Below are 27,574 nucleotides of genomic sequence, written 5' to 3'. Positions count from 1 at the left end.
TCATCACACCTCTGTGGGGCCACATGTACAGAAATCTAATCAGAACTTTCCTCTTATTTATGGTCAAAAGAGATTGTCAAAAGCCTCTCAGTGATCTAGAAGCACAAATGCACTAATATCAAAAATGTGCTTCAGCACCAGACCAAATAAATAGATGGGAATTAAGCAAGGATAGGCAAAATAATTCCTGACTTCTCTGGGTAAGTGATGACTAAGCACCAAGCTGCACTTTTCAGACATAGACACTTTTGAATTCATCTCACTCTAAAACCTGAAGTTGCTCACCTGGGAACGGGATCCAGATTGCAGTAAAACTATAAATAACAGCAAACATTATGGACCTTGAGGCTTCTGAATCAAGGCCAGTCTGCAGCTTTAAAATCATGCAAAGACCTAACATTTCAGTGACTTCCTTCAGCATCTGTCCTCCTTCTACTCTGAAGCACACTTCATATGATTTCTTGTATACAAAATGCTAGGAAAAGGTCCTCCAATTCTGAACAGATATTTAGATACATTTAAACACACAAAGGACAAATATTCCTTTTTAGCAAATATCTAAAATTCTGAAATGTTTATTATTGATCCTTCATCCTATCCTTGGTTTCCTGTACCCAAGATCTAAAGAAGATTCTATCAATTCTGAGAGGTGTTTCAGATAAGGAGGTCACGGATGGGTCAGAGCAAGACCTTTGGTATTTAATGACCCTGTAGCTTGTCTTTTGCACAAGAGCTTGGGTTACTACCTTTTATATGTTTTATTGAAGGACAAATAACTCGCATGTCATCATGCATCCAGGCTCAAGATTTTGTTTACAGTTGCTGTTCAAACAAAAGAGGATCATTTTCCTGTGCAGCATAAAAAATGAAGAGTGTATGGTATGACACTGAAAAAAATATTGAAAATTAAGATTTATCACAATTCTTTCTACATGCATGGATAACAAAACTCATATTGAGAAACAAACGAATTCATGAAATAAAATATAATACATAACCATAATACTGCTCCTCTTCATGAAATTCGAGATCTTATCTCCAGCAAAATTTAATACATTTACTATCATTTAATAACTTAAAGAATAAAAAAACCCCAAAATTGACTAAATATTTTGGGCATTTCTTTTATTCTAATATGGTACAATGCTGATAAGATATTTTGAAAACTGTGCCAGTGCAGATTAGGTATAATATTAATGGAAAGTGATGCTATGGCCACCTTTAAAGGTTGCAGAAAGCAGTTACTTTTTATGTACAATGTAAGTTCAGATTCAGAATATCTGTTTGGAAATGTGTTTTATAGTATCTGAAAGTGGAAAATGAAAGAAGGAATCCTAGTTTCTTATAGTAAGTTTGATACACTGAACTTCATGATTGCTTTAGAATTAGATGAACGTTTAGCCTTAATTCCTGATCCATGTAATCCTGAAATGAAGGTCCATACTAGTAGGAAAGTGAAAGAATTTTTTTTTTATAACTGTTTGAAGTGCAGCAATATCACACCTCCTCAAAACCTGCAAAGGTTCATAGTGGTACTACTGCTGATATTTTATTGGGCAGAAGGAAGGGAAAAATGAAGCCAGGACTGAGGTGACAAGTTATATCGTTGGAGATGGTGACAAAGTTTATAACTACAGTTAGAGCTTCTGATTTTATCAGAACTCGCCTTTCCCTATAATCAGAGAATCATCACAGTATTGTAAAGATACCTATGCTCAAGTCCAGCAATTAACTCAGCACTGCTAATTCCACCTCTAAACCATAACTCTAAGTACCACATCTATACATTTTTGAACACATACAAGCAGCTTTCCTAACGTGATTGTGGTTTCTACAGTATGCTTTGCTTACATATCAACTCTGTGATTGTAATTTACAAGATACTGATGAATTTCAGTGTATTTTAGAACGCACCATTTTTTATTCACAGGTTTAAGGAATGGTTGTCACCTCTATGGAGATAAGGAGTAAAAGAGCAGGTAGAAGACAGCTTCATAATTGGCAACAGGACACACATATGGTTTGTTTCATCTTCTACAACTTCAGAACATCTCTTTATTTCAGAATACATATTTCTAGAACTCATATATCTGAGATCTGACCCAGGGCCATAAACTGTTCCATTTTTGAGGTCCTTTAACAGAGGTTAGAAAAAACCCTAAAAACACTGAAATGTAGCACCCTTCAAACTGTAAGACTAAGTGGCAGTGTAACTCAGTAAGGAGAAAATTTCCAGAAATCAAATATATCAATCATACAAAGTGGGATCTCTTCTGCTTTAAGAAAAAAAAGACATGTGGAGTGCAAAGTATTTCTAAAATGCTAAGTTAGTATGCATAATTACAGAACGGTTAAATAAAAAACATGGATAAGAGGTTCTTGTTGACATGGTCATAGAAACCTATTACCATGAAAGAGTTGATTCTTTGTATACCAGAAGTGATGAAGTGAAAGCAGCTTAAATGACTCTGAGAATGATAGTCCAGATTTCGAGCCACCTGAAACCAAAATATTGCATTCCAAGAACCTGCTGCATTAATCAGAAATAATACTTCTGGTAATCAGAAGCAGTACCACTGACTGAACTTATGGGAAGACAACTTCCACCTATGAATTGGAAGCCAAAGAATAGAAGACTCAGTCAAAAGGTTTGAATGACATCATCATCACCAATAAGAAAGGGGGCTGTATATGGTATATACAAACAGTTGATGTTTGAGATTGCCAGGAGTAATCTGTTGCCAAGAGATATTTGAAGGCTGTCAAATTAAAAGCAAAAGACCTGCATGGAATTGTTAGTGGAACAGATCAAAGCAGGCATCAAATACCAAGTTTGAATGAGTAATGAATTCCTTAATGCTTAGAACTGAATCAAAGTTCAGTAAACATACCTACTTTGGTTAAGAGATGTTCAGTATCTATTAACAGGAGAGAAGGAAGACTTACAGTCCTCAGGCAAGGTGAACAAACCCTTTGAGCCAAGACAATGCTTGTTCATTCTATCAAGATACATTCAGTGCCATTCTTGGGCAACTGTTTACAGCAATAAGAAGCATGCTAAAGAGGTACAGTGTTCTAGATAAGCATTATTAATTACACAGATTCAACTCTTCTCAGGAAGAGAACTCAGGACAACTATTGTTCACTCTCACCCATGTATTACTTTGCTTTGAAATGATTCTGAAAGACTTGAGATCACAGTAGGTAAGAAATACCAGTGTTTGGTCTTTCATTTGAACAAAGTCCAATAAATCCTGAGTAGCTGCTGTGCAGAGAACACTGTACACACAGGGCTGACATGCCAGATGGTGTGGTCAGTGAAAGGACAACCTTAAAGGTACAGGAAAGTGGCATGGCCAGGGCAATCCAAGAAGCAAAGACAAGAACTTGGGAATGTCTATTTGTTTCCTTCTATTTGAAAACAACCCAAGGTTTGAATGTATTCAAAATTCTGGCCTGCAGCAATGATTTAGTGAACCAAGAGCTGTACATTTCTATCCATACATTTCTAGCCTACATTTCTATCCATATCTATGGCATCCCTAATGTCATCTACCCACACAACCACTTAATGTCATGAGAAGCTGATCACTGAAAATCATGCAACTACTAATGTTACCAAACATAATTTCTTTTCAACTCCCAGAAAGACATTTCATGTAAGCCACATTTATCGAACTCTGGAAGCCTGTGTTTCTGGGTAACATCAGGAAAAAACTATAGTATTATTTTTCTTGTGGCATATTTTAGCAATTATTGTAACTTCCAGCTCTCTACACAAGGTATTTTTGATCAATGAATACAAATATCTATCAGTGCTAAAATATTAGCTACCAGATGGGAGGAAATTAAGAATGTTACTGCATTTGTGAACAACTTTCTGTTGAAACTTACATAACTAAATAAAGCCTACCTGCTAGGCTTGATGTCTATAAAAAATGATCAATAAAACTGGTCACTGATTATAGTAGCAGATCAGATTTCTGATCATGGTCAAATACATACAATAAATTAGTCACTTCCTGTTTATAAGGGATACACATAAGCAAACTGTTACACTCCTAAATATATAATAGCTGATGAAGGAGAAACCCTTTGAGGCATCCCTTGAGTTTCTCCAGGCCTGAATGATGAAATCTGACTCAAAAGAACAATTGAGTCCAAGGAAACTTGAAATGACTGCTTTAAAGACCAGTCAAGAAGTGCTCACATTTTTTTCACTGGGCTTGAGGGGGAATGGTGGTCACTGTAGAACTATACAAGTTATTTTCTCCCTCTCCACAAATACAGTTAACTTGGTGGGCTAACTGTCAGAGTCTGCAGCAACAGCTTTTGGAGACACTGTAACTTACAGAGAAATGAATGCAGAAAATTGTTATCTAAGTGGAACATGAACAGAATTATTTCTGCAGGAATTTCTGTGGCCTCATTTTAGTGTTCATTTATGACACAACGCAGCAGCTCACACTGATATCCTCTAAGGTGTATGGTGCTATTTAATAACACCAAGCCATAAAGTCACCAATCATTCTTCTAGCATGGATAAGAGCTGAACAGACTTGTGTCTAACCTCAGTGACATACTTTAAGTCCTCGTGATTAAGTGTTTCTGGGTGCAGCAAAAGCAAAGGCAAATTGTTCAGTGCAATTAAGATTGCAACTGTGTCTACCCTGTCTGATAAAGTGTCTAGGAAGCAGCAACGGAAGGAAAGTGTTTGTGCATTCTTATTCACATCCAGGTTGTCAGCAGCATGCTCCAAGTTTTACTTGTCTTTTATTTTCACCTCCACTATGCAATTAAAAGCAATTTAAGCACGAAAAATTCATCAAACCCCCACTCTAAAAAATGTTAGTGATCTCATTATAACAAGTTTTACTAACAGGATAACAAATATTTCTGTCACATTGCCCAGGTATTTAAATGAGGGCACATTCTGTGTCAGGGTAGGTACTGACAAGAGAAAGGAATTCATTATGGCTTTCTACAAACTGAGCAACTCTTCTGAAAGCTGAGTAAGAGGAATCCTTCTTAGGAGAAGAAACCACACTACTGAAACAGCTCTTGCACAAAGTTAGAAATTGCTGCTTACTTCTACAAATCCTGTAGTATTTTATCCCCATGTAAGTTATTAGATGAATAGCATGAAGGACTTTTCAGGATTAGCTGTAACAACATATTATTTGTTGGAGATGACCTCCAAGAAGCCTGTTAACGATTTTCATTGGTCCTGAAATGTTTCTTTAGTTTCAGAAAAATAGATACAGACCAGAAGTAAATGCAAGGGCACAGTGTATCTCCTCTCACTGAGAGACATATCTGCAATTTACTTCACCCCTTTCATTTCCAACATGAAGCTGGCCTTCTATGTTCAAACACACATATAACATCATTTGCAAATGTGACAGCAGTCCTTTATTCTACATAGCAGGACATGACATACAGGATGAAAAGCATTATTGCTTTTGGGTTAACTTCACAGAGTGAGCTCTTGAGCTGAGCTTTCACAGGTTGCTATTTCATTAGATACAGAGGGAAAAATGAACATTGGCCAGAGGAATCCATAAAACAAATTGAGAGAAAAGGATGGGTTGTCCAACATATAAATACTGCTGAGCTGCTTCACTGAAAAAAAACAAACAAAAAACAACCGCTCTAAATAAAAAGCGATCTGTTACCAAACAATACCAACAACTGGATCAATAGCAAGTTTTAAACTCTTTGCAGTGTCTTGTTCCTCTGTAGCTAGGAGCTGAAGAAAGGTGTAACACCCATCTCACCAGTGGATAATAGCCATTCACCTGTTAGGTACACCACACAGGCAAACCAGCAGCTGCTTTGCATCAGTCACACAGCACTGCAACAGCCGCAGCAGCTGAAGGTGGCAGAGTGGTGCTCTGGATGTGGCTGAGCCTTGGCACACTCCAAACCCACGTTCCAGCTGCCCACTCAATTAATGTGATCTCTGCTGCCCACATAAAATTATTAGGAAAGAACGCTATTAGTAACTATTAAAATGTAAAAATTAGATGCTGAACTGGAATTTGAATAGAAGAGATTGGAATCTCTTGGTGTTCCATCACTGATTCAGACAAGTTTCCCTGGGTTACATTTCAAAAGCATGTGTCTCTGTTGAAATCAGAGGCTTTACAGCCATAACCCACCTCTAAACTTGTTAAACTTAGGAAACTTCAGCCCTGAAGCACCAAACCTAAATCCAGTTAGAATTACTTAGTTTTTGCAAATAAAGGCCACATCATCTGGAAGAAGGACTTTTTTTCCCCATAGTTAATATTGTATGCCTCAATAGCACAAATAGCATGCGCTTTTCAACAGTAGCAAACATGTTAAAGCTTTAGAATTTTTTTTAAGCTCTTGTAACATCAGAATCTGTTGTGATGATGCCCGTCATGGATGACAGGCTGACCAGTCAGCTGAAATTGATTCTGGCTGATGTTGTCAAGTAGATATGGAAAAATGGTCCCTATACTAAGAATCGGGGAAATTCTGGGAAACAAAAAGAACTTAAGATAATTTATGAAAGGAATCAAGGAATACCTAAATTTAAGTATTCTAGAGTAGCTTCTTCACAGGTTTCATCACTGGAACAACTACCAAACTGCCATGCATTGCAGATTTCCTGCCCTTGACTGATTCTTACATGTCAGCAGAAAGCAGATGACACCAGGCACAGTTACTTTATGACACTACTGTAGAGAAACTTCTGATGGCTCCTTCAGGTCAATTTCTTGGCTCTAACTCTATTATATTATATTCTTAATAAAACTATGAAAGCTATGTAGGGTAAATTCTACAAAAAAAATCACAACTCAAAAGAAAGGTAGACATTGCAAAAAAAAAGCGCCAATCATAACAAAAGACGTAACATTTGACGTAACGTCAAATCCAGTTAAATATTTTCCATGAAATTCCACATTAAGTTATTGGTTTCACAAGAATTATTTCCTCTTCTTCTTCAATTCAGTAAAAGAGGACATGCACACTGGTAGAATTTTTATTTTTCTTTACAAAAAATGTATTGGTTAAAACTCTGAATTCAAAAATTACAGACTACAAATCTAACAAGAGTAAAATGAATGAATATTTGCAAAATAATGAAAAAGTAGCAATTCTTCAACTTCTGTAGGCTTAATTGAATCAGTTGTTTTGTGTATTCTGGGAATACATTTACCAGAATCAGCAGAGACTAAATGTTAATTATAGAAAAATAGGAAAAATGAATAATCTTACATATAGACCCTGGCACATTAGAACTGCAAAGCACTCTCAGATCTTATTTTATGAAAATTTACTAAGAGCACAGATGTATAGACCCTTAGGAAGCAATTATCCCTAAAAGATTTAGCTATAATTCACTGTGAAATATAATAAGAGATTTTTAAAAATGGTTTCACAAAGAAGAGGATTATTTTATTTTAACTGTGGAAATAGGGACCCACATGCTTCTCTGCATGACCTCTGTGCAGCTGTGGGCATTGCCTGGAGGGAAGATTTGAAACTGTCCTTTTCAAATTAAAACCAATAAGAATATTATAAAAATTAGGGGTGCCAGTTTGGCATTGTGGTCCTGAATGGTGCACAATACTATAAGAAAATATAGTGCAATAAATACATTAAATATGGAAATTTTACATCACTCATTACTAATATGTACACAGAGAATAGATAAGAAGAGCTATCTTACCAAGATGTGCAGATGTTATATGGCACAGTAAGAAGAAATAGAATGTTAGAATGTGCACTGCATGCCTGCTGTATCATGTTTTGTCACATTATCCTCAGGTGTGACGTGAAATCTAAATGTGTAAAATGAAAAATCTGCAAAAGAATGTTTATATCATCCTTGTGATTTCCAGATCCTGAACCTAGCCAAATTACTGCCACCACATCTCCCACAGTTATAGTCTCCCTGCCCCTTTGCCTCACTCCTTACTATGGATGGCTACTGCCCCAAAGAAGGGTGGCAGTAGCCCTGTGAGATGATAGAACAAAAAATAAATGTGAAGGCTTGCAGTTTATTTTACCTAATAGATCCTAACATCAATGGAATGAAATAGGTTTCTTGTGGATTGATCTTACACTTTTTTCCTTCCAAGCAACTCACTACTGTGAGATGATTTTAAAAAGTAAAAAAGAAACAAATGGCCACTGGGTTTTGCTCTTAAGTGTATTTCAGGTTCCCATACAGGTAATGATCTCATCTTTTATCACAAACTTTCACACCATCCTTAATCTAGGTGATTCTGATTACTGTATTTTTATCCAGTTAAGATTGCAAATATCCCTGCACCACAACTTATGCTTACACTTCTGTTACTCCCTTAAGAAAATCTAAAGCAGATAAAATTTCTCATCCTCAGGATACATCTGCCAAACTGAATCAACAGATTGCCTTGACACTAATTAACTGTAAGAGAATAGGGAAAATTACAGATTTTTTTTTTTTTTAAACATTCTTTGATACAAGCTGACCTGGACAGACTAAGAAGAAATACCTGAATTCATTCTCCTGCACAGGTTAATAATACATAGCACAGTTCCCCAGTTTGCATGTGGAGGTAGTTAAAATAAATGTAATTCCTTAGATTACAGTGACAATAAAAGCTAGGTTGACATTTACCCTGAATCACAGAGACTCATGATGTGTCCTATTCCTCTGAAAATGGTCAAATGTCCAGAGGGTGCTCTGGAGAGGGGACAGGATGGGATGCTTGGGTCTGTACCTGCAGTCTGTGTGCAGCCTTGCAAGAGCTGCTGAGTGCACACAAGAGGCAGGAGGTGACAGCCAAGAACACAGGGTTTCACAGGGGAGGTGTGTGACCTGTCACAGGGCTCTGGCTGGCAATTTCCTTCTCTGGGAGCTGTTGCTGACAGCAGCAGGAGCACCCCAGGCATCTGCATCCAGCCCCAGAGCACTGACCAACCCACTCCTAAGCGAGGCACTGACACGACTTCAGCCTCACCAGACACCAGTTTCCAGGCTGTGGTTACACTGAAAGTGGGTGATAAGCTTTTCATTTATATGAGGTCAGGATGCATGCTCATGTGCTGTATATCAAACCTAACTACTACTGGCAATATTTCACTGGGGCATTTTAAAGTTTTCAAGGTCAAGAATACTACTTGGCCTTTTAAAAAGTATTCTGAAGGACCTGTCCTCACTGTAGGCAACAGTAATACGAACTGAATAAAACTCTACAATATTAAACAAGTTCAACTTTAAAAAAATTGAAAAGCAGTCTTTTTTTTCCTCCCCAGACTCTCATCTCTAAGAGACTATGATCAATTAACCTTTAACTTTAAAAAATAAAAAAAAATTCCTGTGACAGTCAGAAATGAAATTCTTTAAAGATTAGGTGCAAGGAGAGCAATATCTGGCTTAGAATGAAATCCTAGTAACGCTCTGAACTATCAAATCACTTCTTGCTCTGAAAATATAATTATTCTGTAAGCATTATGTCAGACAATATTAAATGCAAAAAGCGTAGCTTAAATAAAACTTTTTTCTAGCAGAAAGGCTCTCTGCACAATATTTTCAATGACACAGAAAAAACAAGTCAGCATGCAATTAATGAAAAACAATACTATGTACAATAAGTAGCATGCCTGGCAAGCACTAACTTTTAGTGACACCAGATTTAAAACTATGCTGTTATTCCAGTCAGAAATAGCCCTGAATGTTTATGATCTCCAGTTCTAATCATCTGCTTTCAGTATTGTATCCTGATTTTGTGATATTCACTGTGGATTTTGATGGCAATTACAAACCCAGGAAACAGACAGCATTTGCGTGGCACACAGCTCTCTCCATTTATTATTATTATATTTATTGTTTTTCTTACTGAGAAATATCAAACTACACAAGGATTTACTTTTATTGTTATACTGTTATTGCTTTGGTAAAGTTGTTGTACGCAAAATGATGTTTCCCAGATTAAAAAAAAAAAAGTAGAAAAAGGAGGCAGAGGAAAAGCTATCTATAATTGAGATACCTTCGGATCTTACTGTCTAAATCAAAAAGCTTTGAAATGACAACACAGTATAAACAGAGTAACTTCTGTATTTGTATTGTATCTCCACTACTGATAAAAGAGATTTTAAAGCATAAAGTGGCTGAAGAGGTGTGCACAATGCTTGCACATCTTACCTGGCATAGTCTCTTATCCTGGCTAGCGGTGAGATTGCAGGGTATGTAGCTATCAATTCCACTGACATTACAATTTCCCTTTCTGAAAGCAGCAATAACCTGTCACTTTACACTGTCCTTTCTCTGACCCTCTCCCGCCTCTCTGCTCATTTTTATTCTTATTGACAAGACTTATTATTCCTCCTCCCAATTCCAAGTAGCTACCCTTTTGCAAATAGTAGTATCAACTATGTGGTCACTAGTAGTATCGGTCAACAATGTTATTAATATAGCACACACTGCTGGGAGCAGATCAAACAGCCATGCTTTAAAATATTAGTTTTCCAAAGGTACCATGAGGCAAATAGTTGCAGTTTTCTTCACCTTATACAATGTAATATTGCAAGGACAGACCTCAAGAATTTAGTGTTAATTACCAGCCCAATAATTTGGAGAATATGTTATTTTTTTCTCGTTGCTTTCATACGCAAAATAAAATAAAACCATAACAGAAGGGTGCTGTATCTGTGTTTAAAGAAGCAGTTGTTGGCAAACACCATAGCTCACTTCTGCCGAAATGTACACAACTGATATATGCAGCCCAGAAAGCTGGCACCAGGGGCTTACAACCTTAATTTGCCTGCAAGAAGAAATGGAGATTTACCTTCAGAGCACGTTCTTGATTGTTTTCAGCAGTCATATGTCTCGTGTTGTTTGCTGAAGTCTGGTTCTGCTCTTTCAGATGATGAAGCTCCTGCTCCAGCCGTTTGCACTGCAACGAGGAAAGAATCCCATTAAGTAGAGGAGTGTGGGCATATTTTTTTTCAACAAGCCAAACGACTTAACGTAAATAACCCCATCACTATTTCTGCAGTAGTGAAAGCATGAGACAAAAGCAAGTTACAATCCCAGACAGTAATAAAGCTACATTTTTAAAATGTGTATCATTATTCAGTTTCTTCCTGGTCCAATAGTATGTCAAAAAAGCTATATATCAGATAAGATATTTATCAGAATGTTGGGTTGAATTTCTGCTCCTAGTTGTGCCAATATACGGTTAGATTTTGGCTTTTATGTATTAAGTAAATAGATATAAAGGAAAGAATGTATGCTTTCTGAAATCAAGGATCCAGCCTTTTATAAGAAAATATAGATGAACTTTTTAACTTGCATTTTTCATACTAAAAGGTTACTCTTATTCTTCAACATACACAACATACTGAAGGAAGTTTTAAGATTTTTTTCTTGAAATATTTAAATTAATGACAAAAAATGAAAAAATTAGCACTTGCTACTGTGTGCCCATACATGTAGACTTACTGCTGTCTACTGAGCATTTATTTTAATGATTAAAAATTTGCAAGTTGTAAACCAAATTATATTTTGCTCTTTTTTACATTAACTATAAAAGGTCTTTTCCAGTTCCTTGGTTTGAGAGAGCAATTAGTTGTCTGCAGACAGTTCTTTGCCTTACAAAACCGCGTTTTACATTAAAAAAAAAAAAATAAAAGGAAAAAAAACAGGCGAAGCACCAAGAAGACATATGGGAACAACTGCTAGAACTAACTAGGGAAAAGCAGAGTACCAGGAGAAGCATTTTACAACAACATATTACAAGTAAGTAGTTTGCATATGATCACCAAAACCCACGCTAATAGATGTGGGAACAAAAGACCATTAAATGATAAAAATATTTTAATACATACTTTTTGAAAACACTGGCAAAAAAGGAATAAGGATTGTTATATAATACCTATGTAAGCATTGCTGTCTCAAATGAAAGACCTGGAAATATCAGTCTCTTGTGGTGTCTTAGTGACTGTGGACAACACAGAACTGAGCTTCCCATCATGTATATACCCACCCTACTCCTGAGCAATTCAGCATACAGGACAATGAAGCCTGGCTCATGCAAACTTTAAAAAAAGAAAAACTGTGAAACAGAAAGCTTCAGAACTGAAAAAAATTATAAATGAGGCCTAAGTAAAATAAGGAATGCAAAAGAATTTTGAGACAGAAATTTTAAAGACATGCCAATACATACAAATCTTAAACACAAAATAAGACCTAAAAATATAATGCTCATCAGGGTATCCAGTATAATATATAAACCAGAATGATCCAATCCTCTATTTGAAAAAAATTTAAACATTTGTAGGAGCCCAAAAGTACTATCAAAAATTCCATTCACATATCTGTTGTTATATTTAATTACTTCTGTTAGAAATCTGAGCTTATTTCTAATAGGATTACCTATTTTAAAGGCAGTGAATTTTCCTGTAGTACATTCTCTCAGTTTGTAAACTTCTTTAATGTACAGTTCAATTTTTATTGCAAAAAATACATTTTCTCTTACATAGGGAAATACAGAAAAAAAATTAAGATATATTTGATTGTAAGTATTTTCATATACTTGAGATACTTAACATCTGTCTTTATCACACACACACACAAAATCACAAATCACAGATGTAACCCTTTTTCCATGTCCAGCATAAAAATTATGTATTTGCACACATGAAAATGCTAACAAAACTACTGAAGAACAAAACACACACAATGTTTGTTTGTTTTTTTCTCTAGCAACATTTTTTCCTTAGTTTACATGATCTGAACACCATTAAAAAAATTCAACCTACCATTGCAGACACTGTACATTACATCATGTATAATCACCAGGACACTGATTTTTATGCTTTGACAGTATTCTTTTTCAAAACAGTGTTTTGGATCCACAATTCGACAACAAAACAAGTTTATGTAGAGTAAATATTATTTAAATTACTAAAATCTGAATTTACATTTAAAACCTGAATTTATAATCACGCTATTCTCTTGAATCCAAATGGTATGTGAAAATATGCTAAGAGCAAAACTTAGCTACAAGACTGCATGAGAAAAAGATCTCAGAGCATATTGTACCACTGAGAGCATGGGTGCAATCTTAATTCCACTCTCCATTTCACTCCTGTGAAGACAGGAACTGAAATCAACAGCAGTGGGAATCCAGGATCTTGCAGAACACAGAACAAGTGAAGTACAGTAAAGGTGCAAGACAGATAACATGAAATGGATGAACCTCCCTATCAAGTCAACCTTGATATGATTACATTTACATCAAACTTGGGAACGTTTTGTAATTTCGCTTTAATTTAATTTCTACTGAGACTGTTGAAATCTGAAAACAAACAAAAAAAACCTGGGGCATTTTCAACTGGAATACTGCTTGAATTCAATTTGGGGCATCAACAAAAGAAATGGTGATCTAATTTGACCTTTGCACCTATGAGTTTTACTATGTAGGAAACAATGTATTAACAGAAGATATTCTGATTTATTCTCAGTTGTCTAGGAAGTAAAATCTTCAATTACTCTCTTTGTGAAAGCATTACAATAATAGTCTTAAACAGCAACACCGTGTATGTTTTAATGAAGATTTAAACATTACAATTTTGATACCTGAGGTACCTTTAAAATATTAAAATAGCATTCTAAAGGCAAGCACTCTTTTTCATAAGAGCAGGAACCTATGAAATTTTAATGTAACCTTGCTGTAAAAAAAGTTTTAAAAATAGAATTTAAAACAATGCAGCCCTTCTGTTCATTTGAGCCAACATTTTTTGAATTCTGTGTCACTAGTTGTTAGCAGGGTCCAGTAAAAATAGATGTTCTTTAAAAGAACATGTGTTTTTATTGGTTCACTCCAGGGCTCTAAAATGCCAACAGCTGCAAGTAAGAAACTGAATTTCCTTCTAAAAACATACATAAAAATACTTTTTGGAGCACAGTGAAGAGAAGACATCATCCAACTTGGTACTGACAGAAAGGAAATGTTGGATGTATCCTTTTAAGAAAGCTGAAAGCTAAAGGAAGTGTTTAATTTGAAATACTACATCTAAATTCTGATATCTCAAAATTGTGAAAACTTGCACACTTGGGAACACAATATATTTTGTGCTACACGGGTTACCTAAATATCAGATCTGAGGATTAATTGTGCCCTTAAATGCAAATTCCCATTAATTCAACACATTAAGAAACACAGGCTGGTAATTGAGAAAACTGCTTCTCTAACTTAGATACTTTGAGTATATCAAGGAATATGAGAGCAGTGTAGACACTTATCAATGAGAAAATGTCTTGATCAGAACACTGATAACTTTGCCAAGTAAAAGATATTAAAGCTTTGGAAATGGTAACATAATTTTATAAAGGTATCACACAAACAACTTACTAAAAATTAACTCTATTGTGTGGTCTACTGTGTGCATTCACAGTTCTGTAGCCAGAGAGGCAATACACACAATTGAAGGTACAAAAATACTCACTCCCAAAATCAATCCTGAAAAAGATTCCCTCTCTTATTCCAAACCCACACATTTGTTCTCCTCTCTGAAGGTATTTTCCCCAAAAACTCTCCTACCTCATCTAGCCTGATTCAGGTGATAATGTACTTGACAGAGAACCTCATTAACCTATTCCAAGTGTTCCTTGAGCAACCATCAATGCCCAGCTGTACAGCTGCCAGTACAACACCATTCATTCCCAGCAACAAGGACTCAACCTTCTCTTCAACTGTCTTTCCACCATGCCACTCTTCTAAATACACTCAGTCTTTTGAAATAAATACCTTTGTACCCAGCACAGGATATATCAAAAGCAGTTAAGACACAAAATGAAAAGCAAAGCAGGTAACATACCAAAAGGATAAGAAGAGATTCAGCTAGGAAAGCAAGGATAGACAGCCAAGTAAACAAGACCCTCATGCTAAAACATAAACTGTTAGGCTACTGTTGAGTCTTTTTTAATGAGCACCAGGTAACATGATTCAGCAGAATGAGGATGTTTGTGAGAGGCACTGGTTCAAGCTGCAGTGGGTGCTGACCCCATTCAGTGACTCTCCAGGCAGGAGTGTTGGAATACCAAAGGGAAAATCCAGACAAATTGAAAAAGGAGCATCTGCTAAAAAGGACACTGATGCAGAGGTCAAGAAATGGACCAGGAGAATATCACTGAGTAAAGTCCATGAGGCCCACCCAGAAAGTGACTGTTAAAAGACAGCCCCAGTTCCAGTTATACAAAAGGAGTAAAGATGGTTTACCTTGAATCAAGTATTTCAGAAGATAGAAAAATCAATGCAAATAACCACTTAATAGTGTTTGGCCTTTACTAGAAAATGAGGTTGCATTAACATATCAAACATAACTTTAGCACTTGTATAAACAATTCATCTTTAACATGCTGTCAGCTTTTCAGCATTTTCTTCTTCAACCTGTACCTGTAACAAGTTAACATAGTGTTACACTGCCTGCCACATCTACACAGATTGATGAGGGTTTTTTTGATCATTATTTAACATCACTCTTCACTGAGGTGTTCTCAAAGTAAAAGGTTCAGACATTACACAAAAGTAAAGAAAAATCTGCAAGCCACTGGAGAAATAATGTTAGTAGGGACAAAGATGGAATAGAGCAAAGCATTAACATCGAGCAGAGCAATCTCCTGTCCCCATCCATTTGGTCCCCGTGTAGTTTGCATGAAGACAACATCAATCCCCAGAGGCTTCATGCAGAAGCCTTTTTAACTCTGCACTTCTTAGGTCAATCAGGCTGTTCCTGTGCTTTCAAAGAGACAAAAATATTTTGCTACACCAGGGTCCCTTGCTCTCATCTCACTGAACTAGCATGACAATGTCAGATGAATTTCTCATTTTGTATTTCAGCATAGATTTGATCCAGGAAAGGGTACTGTGACATTACCTGGCTTAGGAAGCAATGGCTAAAACTGAATACAACAGAAAACCATAACACTTCCTTGCTACAGATGCAGTCCTGGTGGCTATTTAATCCTGTCACAGCTATATTTGCTTTTAATATTACTATATGGCATATAATATTTTTCATTGCCTTTCATTAACAGGAATCCAAACTAACCTCTCCTGAACTGATGGCAATATGTTAGGGGGAAAAAAGTCAACACATTATGCTATTTATGTGCTAGGGGAAAAGGAAAGGAATTGATTTGTCTCTGTTATTAAAGGTATGGGGGTCAAAGTCTAATGAAACAAATGTATTAATATGAGGCAAAATTCTGCACTAAGTTCTTTCCTGAATTCTGAATAATATTTGATTGTCTTATTCAATTAGTACATATAAAGATAACATTTCATTAGAATACATATGTTCATCTAAAGTCCTTATCAAAACTTGCAGTACTTACAAACTTTAGAATCAGCACTGGCATAAACACAGGAGTACACTTAAGGAGCTTGCTGAAAAAAACCACAGTGCCTAGATGGAGGTATTGCAACGTGCTTGTTCCTGTACTGACCTGAGAGAGGTCAGGCTGGTGAGGCAGGTGGATCTTTGGTCTGATGTGATCACACCAGTGAGTCTTATCAGGCCTCCCTAGTTTAAAAGTACATAACCACAGTCTCCCACAAATAGCTTAATTCTGTCATTAAACTTAAGACAACATATTTATTCAAGTCACACAAAAATCAAAAGTGAGTGCTAAGTCACTCACTCTGGTTCAGCCAGTGCATAATGACTTGATTGCATATCAGTGCCTTCACTTCAAACTCTGCCACATTATGTGGACTTTGATGCACCAAGACCTTGCTGAACTGGAATTCTCAATTACTGAAGTAGTGTGAAATAAAAATAACCTAGTTCCTACTGAATCACTTGGGGAAATGGTTTATGTTCTCCAAATTCTAGAAAAGTCAAGAGTCCATCTGAATAGCAGAACTACTTTACACATGCATTTTTTACTTTATGCATTTTAAGTAAAATGCTCATGAGCAAAGTAAGTGACACATTATACATTGATGGAAAATGCATCAATACCACTGAAATATAAGTTTATGTGGCACTGAGATCCTACTACAACACAGCATAATACTTCCAGAAGTGATAAAGTGCATCTATGTTTTGAAATTGGTTAACACATATTCATTGCAGTGAACAATTGAAGCACAAATAATTACTCCAGACATCAAACATGAAAAAGTTGAAGAAACAAAGCTACTTTTTCACCTGTTATGTTTTCAAGTCTTCACCTGTGGAAACCTGAACACAATAAATAAGCATGTGAAGCAAACAAAAACAATTCAACTGATTCTTCTCTCAGTTGTTATTTTGTTCATCTTTTCTTATTCTGTTTATAATGATCTGTACTTCAGACTGGCTCCCAGCTCAAATATGCCAAATGGAACACAAGTGTTCTCACTCTGTCTGCCCTTCTTCCCCCTCCCCTCAATATTTTTTTTTTTAACAGTCTGCCCCTTGTCCCAAATTCATCAAAATTTCTGGAGAGGCAAACATCTTGCACCACTTGGATGCTATACACTCTTTCCTTTGCAGACAAAAATAATACCAAAGTCATCCAGTCAAAACACAAACCAACCTTTGGTGTCACTGTGAATTATGTACTTTGAACTGCAGATGTTTGGAAGCACTTATATAAATAGGATCTATCCTTTTTCTTCTAAAGTAATAATTTTAAAAGAAATAAAGAAATAAATTAGTTTCTACATAATAATCACTAGAAAAATTTTCCATTAAATTATAATTTTGAATTACGATTTTCTAACCTTAAAAAATTACTTCACTTCAAAGTTTTGGCAAACCATCAACAAATGTGTTTGAATGATTATTTATACAATGCCCAGCAGCTTAGAACTACTGGAATTTCAAGAAAGAAAAATGTTTTAGTAGAGTTTAGGCCTCAGACACATATGCATCCTTAAAATTTATATTCTATTAGTAAGAGAAATGCTTAGATATAATTTTTTTTTTTGGGGCAGTGCAATGGTGTCTTGCTTCAAGAAGCTACAAAAAGAAATGCATCAAAACATAAATAAAGCATTTTTGTTCTCTTTGTCACCATGAGCCAGTTGCAACCTGTAGCATTGCAGCTGATAATATGCTGCACGCATGACTAGGCTTCCTCCTACCATTCCCTGTCTATTTCTGAACACTCCAAATGCAGCAAAACAAGTTTTCATTTATTTTCATTTTAATAGTTAAAGGAACTGTAAGTGCACAGTAAGATATTCAGAAAATTTAGACCATGAATTTTAACTGTTTACACCCTTCATGTCAACCACCCTTACAGGTGCAGCGATTCCACAGCACTGAGTAGCACTGACACCCACCCAACTGCATTCTCTACATATTCCTTGCAATGATGACACTTCAAAGATCAAAACAACCTTAATCTACTTTACAATGACTTTCCTAATCAATGAAACTCATTATAAAAATGTGCAAGGAATAGAAAAAGGAAAAGGTGACGTTCTTGAGCTGTATGTGACTCACAGGCCATTCAAGCAGGGTTCCTGTGCTGGCTGAGGACTGGATGACCACGCCTGTGCTAACAGGGGCTGCTGACAGACTCCTGATCTGCAGGAGGAAACAACAGCAGGAGCTGCTGAAGCCTCCTAAGACCTTCACATTTTCCTGTGTCCATTGCATATAAGTTAACAAACTTAAGTCACCTCTGGGTTGTTTCTAATCAAAACACAAACCTAGTAACCTGGAGTCAAACATTTATCCACGAGGCTGTACTGGGTCTGAAAGTAAGCAAAAATGCATTCAACTCAACTAAGAGTGTTTTTTTCCTAATTGTCTGTCATATATAAATAGGCAACTTCTGCTTTACATCAAAGTCACATTATTAATTCAATTTTTAAATTTCATGCCTATAAATCTAATAAATAATGTATAAATTAAGCATGTAAGCAGATGAGTAGTACATGAGTAGTATGCCTGCTCATGCCCCACTGTAGAGTTTTAGAAAAACTAGGGACTGTCACAGTACATTATAATTCACATGTCAGTGTTATATTTAAAAGCAAAGGAAACTACCAATAGTCCCAAATAATCCAGCAAATGAAAAACATTAATTAAAATTTTATCGTAAGAGCAAAAGAGCATTCAAGAGCCAAGATTCTCTTTTAAATGTAATGACAAAAAATACAAAAGTAAGTGTTGATTAGATAAATTCTAAATAACTGAATAAAGGTCAGCAAGTACAATAATAGCAAGATTTGGATCAGTTTTCCTTCAAAGGACATCAAGATCAGCATACAGATATAAGAGATTTCAGAGCAGTAACTTCTACATAGAAAATAATTCAGAGTAATTAACCTCAACATCTTTAGAAACATTTAAAGAATAAAATTACACAATATCCAAGAGGTTTTGGAATAAATTTGCCATTAAGGCAGAACATGCATTAATATACTACTTACACGAAAACCAGGGCCTAAATACCCTGCTGCACTACCTGAAATAATTTCTACCACAGTTAAGTACTAAGTAGTACTGCAAGAAAGGTCCCAAGAAGCAAGTCAAAGGATCTGAATATGAAAATATTATTCTCATCTTATTTTATTTATGGTCTTAGCATGCATTTTCCAAATCAATGCAACTCCCACATACTCATTTGCAAAGCAGCTTTGGGGAAAGATTATGTGTTACTAATGGACAGAACACAAATTTCAGAAAGTCATAAATTAGGTTTTAAAATAACTTTAAAAAAGAAATTTACTTCTCCTTCACTGCTGCAGGGAGGAAACATAAGTCTTCCCTCTCCAAGTTCTTTAATTTCTTCCTTCTTCAAATGCAGCATCTTTTTTCCCTTCTTTTGCATGTGAGAATGTACATATAATTCTTGTCTTGGCCTGAATAAGGTTCACTTCACTATACTACTTCTTTTTTTTTTTTCCTTTTTACATATTCTCTTTATGACATGATTCTTCTTTAATTCTACTCATAAATAATTATGTTGTAACATTTCATAAACACTTAATCACTTTTTCCAACACTCAAATCAAGTTAGTAAATAGTAGTTTCTTGTTTTGCGGGATGACAAATTAGCACAGAAAGTTTAAGAACCTTGATCAACCAACAGGATGATGCCAGAACTGGGATTACTACACCCCAAACCTTTGTTTTATAGACATGACCAAATGACACAGAGCTATTGCTGCGTGTGGCCACATGTTCTGCTGGCTCCTCAGAAGAGCAGTCAGCCCCATTACAACCAGATGGCCTGTGGCCAGGAGACAGCTTGTCAAATATCTGACAACACTCCATGACAGAAAGCTGACAATTGCATTTGTTTAAAGCCTTTCCCCTACCCCCACTTAATAATCTGCAGTGTTGGTAGTTGAACAACTATATAGAGTTGTGTATATATATATCTGTAGTAGAGATATATACACAGTATATATATATATAGTGTACATATATATATATATATATATATAGTAGAATAGAGATAGTGAAAATGTGAAAGTTGGTTGAAAAGCAGAAATTTTAGAAACATTCACAGTCTAATCTTCCAACTAAATCTAGAAATTAGGAATCTGGTTTGCAGATATAAGCAAGACACTCAGCTGCAGACTGAGATTATGTTTTTAGAATGTAAAACCTTGTTTAATTGAATGTAACCAATATTAGTTGACAGGAAAACAAAATTTGGTAAGCAATCTGTCATTCTAATGAGCTGATTTTCAAATAATCTTCAATGGATTTTTGTAAAATCCATATGCAAACAAGGCTATTGCTGAAACATTAAGTTGGCATTTACTGCACAAAAGGACAGGAATACTTCTGGTCTATCTTTAAATATCATCACATTTTTCAAGAAAACAGTATCATGGATCACTGTATAGATGGCAGAGTTTAAAAATATTTATATTCTGATATTGTAATCATGGTATTGCAGGTGTATCTTGTAGTACATACTGTCTGTCCTGATAAATTTGGTACTTTCAATTGAGTCATCAGTTGCTTAAGTAGCAGTTCTTGAATATTTTCTGGTGTATAATATGTCCACACAAAACTCGTTTAACATGTAATAAAAGCTGCTTTAAACTAGAGATTATTATAAACTAAAACACCAACCAGGTAGGTGAAAACACAAACCTCTGCAGATAAGTCAGGGACAAGAGACACTTCTTGAATAAATTATCCCAATCTGTAGGATTTGCTCTTTTCCCACGGAGTTTTAGGAAATTTCAATACTGAAGTACATAACAGTGAAAATAATATTAATGGCAGTGTTTAAACTAAATACAAGTGTGAAAATGAAGCAACTAATTACAAATCTTCAAAGGTTATTGTGAAAACAGTTTCTGCCTCACCAATACAGAGAAAGTAACAGCAAATACAGTTAAGTACAGAAAATATATGAATTGTATTCCAGATAGCTTTTGCAGTTAGTTTATATGCACTGAAAAGTAGAATGAAAATAATTTTTAAAAATCAAGAAATTAATCAGCTTCGCATAAACTGCAAATAAATTATACATAGAATACAAGGGCATCCCACAAAGAAAGATTCAAGAAAGGAAAGCAAAGCAAAAACTAAAACTAAACCACACTCTTATGACTTATGTATTGCTCAGCTTTGCTAACACAGAGAAATGCCTGTATGATTTTGGTACATGAATAAGACTTTGCAAATATTAAATAGCAATTAAATCTGATGATTCTATCTCCGCAACAAAATGTAGCTGTAGCTTCATTAAGGTAATTTACAGAGATCAATGGAACCAGGTAGCCAAATAGATGCACCTACTCAGGTGGGCTGATCATACAGCTTTGAATAAGTGTCTCCTAAAAGCTTTCAGATACCTTACTGAAAAGCAGAAATGCTTAAACCCAAAATCAGCTGCCTTTGACCTGTGGAATTACCCACACTGATCTCATCCCAGCAATTCCATTCTTCGTGTATAGAGCATAGGACACCCTAAGGGGATAAAAACTAAGAAAAACACAAAGATAGAAGAATTTCATGAGGACATCTGAAAACAAAGTGATAGGCCTGCCTGCCAAAACAAACAAAACTGGTAAAATGCATGACTACTGCTGAGAAGAGTCGAGATACCAGAGAAGACACTGTACACGACATGAGGAGAACATGTAAGGAGGGACACAGCTGTTGGCTACAGAAGGCCAGCTGATGGAACAAACTAACATAAGGTATTCATAATTTTGCTGTTTCTTCTTGAAGGCTGGCACTGGATGCTCTCCTTTTCACAGTGAGTCTTTCAAGACTTGTTTTCCAGACTAAGATTCAGTTGAAGCCCTAACATTTTGACTGCAAACAGGACCCCAGGCAATGAGGCTGAAAAAATGCTTGTAGACCAAGAAAGAAAAACTTTGTCCTAAAGATGAAGGACTTAAACTCACAGAGAGGCCTAGTATTCACACCCATACTTAATACAAGACAGCACAGCACTTTCAGGAAAAAACCAGTGAAAACTATTGTTTCCTAACATTGCTGGGATCTGTAATACCATCTCTGAAACAAGAAATGTCTCATCATGATTACAAGACTTGAAAGAAATCTTACCTCTTGGTGAAAAGTCATCTCAAGAGACAACTAGGAGTGAAGTGTTCATAGTTATTCTTTCAATAGAGAGCTTTACTCTGTTTTTTAGGGATTCTCTAATCTTTGGTAATACTTCTACAGACAGCAGAGAAAGATGATACAGCTAATTAAGAAATAACAACTGCATAACAGAAAGATGGCCAATAACTGTCACACAACTTTGGTTTTATATATATATATATATAAACTTAGATTTACATATTTATAGCTAGTAATCAATAAGTAATAAGTAATATTAAAATTCCTGTCTCAAAAGATAGTTATCAATTCTATGTTATTAACAATATAACATGTACATTCATAAGCATTACTGTATCAGTATTTTGCACCAATTAAATACTGTGTTGTTAGCCACTTGTATTCTGCATTTCTGATCACAACTTCAGAACTGCAAAAAATTGACATACTTTTGTGATTTAATACTGTTGTTAATCTGCAATAATTTTTCTTTGTATATAGCTATAAGTATACTTTTAACAGTCATAGCTTCCTAAGGGCCTTTAAATATTTCTATGTATTTGAATTGTGTAATTTAAAGAAGCATTTGCAATAAAAATGTAAACTATAAACCAAAATGATATTTTGTGCTTCCTATTCAACAATAAATCAAAAACATGACTGAAAAGAATGACAACAGAGCATTAACATCAGAAAGCATCAAAAAGTTCCCTTACAAGAGCATCTCACAATCACATGCAGACAACATGCAATTGGAAAGCCTGTCCTTCATTTGCAATAGAGGGTAATGGAAGCTAAATTTTTCTTGTTCTCAAGCAACTCAGCTTGAAAAATAATTAACAGTGAATAAACAGAACATGGAAAAGAGGCTAAATCCTAGATACTCACAATCTGAAGCATGAAACAGTAAAGCCATACAACAAACAAATGTAGGCATACTTGGTGAACCAGACAAAGATAAGTTAATGCTACTGTGAAATCTCTCTTTCATAAAGAGAATATTGATAGATTTTCTTGTTTCTTTTTTTTCCTGTAGGGGCACAACACACTTTAAAGTAGAATATGTAATTTCATTGAGCCTAAAGACTTGAAAAAATTGATTAACAGCTTCACAACCAAAAAAAAAAAAAAGTCGTAATAGTCAGACCAACTATGAGAGAAAACTACCATTTTGGTAATTGTTACTTGATCACTTAAAACCAGTTAAAAATTTAGAAAGAAATGGAACTAATAAAAACATGCTAAGTCTCAAATTTCAGTCACAATAATCTACAATTCATTGAAAATGAATAATCAGATTATCAACATCACAGTAATTTTTCTTCACATCCTCTGTTACTGCTAAACCTTAGCTGCCTTACTCATCTCCTCTCTTCACAGCTTATCATACATGCTGAATCATAAGGATGACTGTGGAGGGTATTGCAATGCTGGAAGAGAGGTCAATATTTCACCTCAGGGACTCTGGAAATAAAAATAAATTAAGTCAACAAAAAGTAGCTCTATTCATTCTTCTTAGCTCCATGTCCCACTCTTAATTACTGATGTTGTAGAAGTGGCACGATCAGCAATATGGTTTGCCTGCTGTTCTTGGAAGGTATTTCCATTACACAATTAAATCCAAACTTTCCATTCTGTGTATCACTATATTTGCATTTTATGCTACTAGTTTGAAACCTATTTCTCCCTGAAGGAACCAAGTTCATTTACAGCTTGGCAGACAAAAATCAGCACAAGAAAGGTCTGCATATAAAGTCATCTAATAATTTTCAAAGGAAAAGGCCTGAATACAAACATACTAGAATACTTTCTCCAAGAACACTGATAGCTTTTACTACCTTATTTATTTTAATAAATCTCATTCTCTTTCTTAAAACAATCTCATTTTTATCCTTAATTTCATGTAATACACAATTTGCATGCTGCTTAGCACTTTACTTATTAAGCTTTGTTCTGCACGATGGTGTGCTATCTAAGAAAACAAACTGGATTCCTTTTTTATTTAAACAAACTCAAAGATGCACTCCAGGAATTCACCTAGTACATTCAGACACAAATGGTATTCAGTCTATAGGACCTGACTACATCTAATGACCACAAAAAACCCAGACAAACAAAACACCCCAAACCAAACCAAATCCAACCAAACCAAATGCCCTCCTCTCCATTTTGGAAAAGGGTTAATGTGGATGTCAGATGCTGAGAATTATTTCATACTCCAGATCCACCACTATTTGTTCACTTTACTTGCTAACACAGGCATAATAAAACATGCCTGTGTTTTATTTATTTTATTTATTTTATTTTAAAATGGCAACACAAGAGCCTGACAAAGGGTCAAGGCAGGAGAAGCAAGTGAATGCACAGGCCAAGCATATTAGACTTTTTAGATTCCAAATTAATGATAAAAATGAAACACAAAAATCTTCTTTGTTGATTATCAAAAGAATTCTTATGCAAACTCACCTGCGTATGCAAAATAACATAGTAATTTTGCATGAAGTTTCCTTAGAAAGTGGACTAAGGAAACCAGCTTTTCATATAAACTACATAGGTTTGTTGGTTTCCCCCTGCCAATTTTTAAGAAAATCCAACGTTTTATCCAACAAGTAACCAAAGTGAAATCTGATTCAACACTATCAGTACCTAAATTGAAACTGTGAAGTCTTAAGTATCATGAAAAACTTAATTAAGGTACCTCTACAAGAGTTTCAATACCTACAGACTTCATTGCATGCAGAGTTTTGGCATCTATAAACCTTCTTGCATGCACAGTGATACTCTTCAGAGGGAGTACAGTTTGAATTCTGATTTTATCACATTGGAAGTTTCCTCTCCTGTTGCTGCTACTGAAACAGGTGATTGGTAAGCATACAAAATATTTTTCCTCTCTTTCGTCCTAGGGTTTTGACATTAAATATTTAAATTAATTCCAGAAATTGGCTTGAAAGCCTAAGCTGTGTGAATATAAAGCTTAGCCCATGATAGACGAGTCAAATAGCAATTAATGGAACAAGCTTGCATGCAAATCTACTGTCATTTTCAAAGGGGTGAAAAGTTTCTAGGTACAGAAGAGAGTGTGAATGTTCAATGGGAAATTCATTAAAGTTTACAATTAAAGATATCAAGCTTGATCATGCCCTCAAATACTATGCAGACATGTATTTTCTGAATTCTGCACAACACACTGTTTGCAGAGGAACAACAGGTGATTTAACAATGCAAACAATGATGCGTCTCCAAGCATCATTCAGTCAAAACCTTACAGCAGCAAAAATAAGAAATGCAGTATCAATTAAAATTTTGCTTCTAAAGCTCAAAAAGAAAACTCGTAATCCCTCTCTTCAAGGAAACACTTCATTAACATTTACATATTTACTCACACTTAGCATTCATGGACTAAATACAAAAGTTCAGCATAACAGCTCCTCAGGGTAATTTCTTTCAGATTCTCCTCTCCCTCCACTGATGACCTACCATCTGACCTGCACTTCAGGCTGCAAAGAGTATTAACTCAAAAAATGCAAGACCTCATGCAACCAAAGCCTCACTGAAGTCTAAGCTAAGGAATAAATTACAAAATACTTTCACTAATGAAGTTCCAACTCCAGTGAAACCAAACAGTTTCATGCTCTGTTAACAGATATTTGCCTGCAAAGAAATCACAACCTCTGCTACATCAGTATGAGAGACAAACTGACACTACAAACACAGACTTGTAGTGTCCTGAAACCTTCTCCTACTATCCTGTTTGAACGTCTCACCAATCCTCAGATCTCTTAATGCTTTGAAAACTGTGAATTACAAACCCTGATTAAATTAAACAGGGCACTATGGCAAAAGATTAAACTGGTGTTATCTTTTGGGGGGATATTCTACACAAATAAGAAAACCATGTAAGAAACCAAGTTTGACCAATTTTCTCTCTAGTTAAGTCTCCAGAGGACTAAAGTTCCTATTTCAGAGGCAAAAAACATTTCATGATCTCCTAAACGTAGCCAAATATTTAATGGAATTTTCTCCTGGAAAATATTCATGCTAAGGCCAGCACAAATATACCCAAGGTAGAGAGTCAGAGCACACCTAATCAACGTGGGAAGTAAAGAATTATTATATATTTTGGGTTTGTTTTCAGAAAAAATAAATAGCCAAGTAGTGAAGAATCTGCCCTTTTCTGAGAAGCAAAAGATTCCTGATGCTCTTTAGCATCATTCACAATAGTTTTATGCCACATATCCCAAATACAGCAGTCACTGGCTCAGTTTGGTGCTTGGTGAGATACAGCATCCTACCTCTTCTTTTCCTGATCCCAAATATCAGTGGCAAAGGGAAAAGTGGGGTAAGCACTTTGAGAGAGCAGGCAGGAGGATATCATCAGATATGTTCCTGCCAGCCAGGATTAGCATCCTTAATCAGGAAGTGCCAAAGGGTACAAAAACCACAGGGCATAAAACCAAACTTCTAATTAAAAGTACAAAAAATAATGTCCCAAACTGTTATTTGCCTTGCAAAATGATCACCTCTGTCCCAAGACTCATGAGGCATTGTCATCTGTCACCTGAGTACCCCCCAATGAAGCATCCAAGATCTGTAAATATTTTTTTTCATCTACATTTCTTGTTCTACCATTTCATACAGCTCTTGGGTTTACTATCTCAGTAGGACCTGTTCACTCCTGTGCTGAGAACGCCTTAATGCTCTTGTGAATCACAGGCAACACAGAGTTCTACACACTACTTGGTGTGAACGGAGGAAAATTGCTTTAGCAGAACAAAAACAAACAAATAAAAAAAGCCAGCAAGAATCTGACAAGCAGTAAGCACAGACATTTATCAGCCATTAGTCACTAGTCGAAACCGAGGATGATGGCAAGTCAAGCACAGGGCATCTCGTCATTGTTTTCAATGACGATAAAGTGCCGCCTGCTGCCAAACAGCCTCAAAATGGAGAAGGATTCTTTAACTTGCCTCAGATGAGCAACTGGGTGCCTGCCAATTTTTTACATGAACAGTCATAAGCATGTTCCTGCACAGCAGGATGTGGTCAAACTATTCAAAGCTGTAAA

The 27,574-nt window shown here is 35.6% G+C and overlaps 1 protein-coding gene and 1 long non-coding RNA gene across 2 annotated transcripts in view; one reads left to right on the top strand and one right to left on the bottom strand.

Moving 5' to 3' along the window:
* LOC306802953 overlaps positions 1 to 11,266 on the top strand; it is a 29,157-nt gene extending 17,891 nt beyond the window's left edge. The window contains exon 3 of the long non-coding RNA XR_013774525.1: positions 10,887 to 11,266. This is a non-coding gene — a long non-coding RNA (uncharacterized lncRNA). The remainder of the gene's footprint in view (positions 1 to 10,886) is intronic.
* The window catches only part of MIPOL1 (mirror-image polydactyly 1), a 178,926-nt gene that overhangs the window by 81,091 nt on the left and 70,261 nt on the right, over positions 1 to 27,574 (bottom strand). Inside the window, 1 exon segment of the mRNA XM_079307676.1 lies at positions 10,809 to 10,916. Within this exon segment, the coding sequence (XP_079163802.1) occupies positions 10,809 to 10,916 (108 nt within the window).

Source organism: Erithacus rubecula (genome assembly GCF_903797595.1).
Source record: "Erithacus rubecula genome assembly, chromosome: 6".
NCBI lineage: Eukaryota > Metazoa > Chordata > Aves > Passeriformes > Muscicapidae > Erithacus > Erithacus rubecula.
This window is presented reverse-complemented; position numbering and strand designations above follow the sequence as displayed.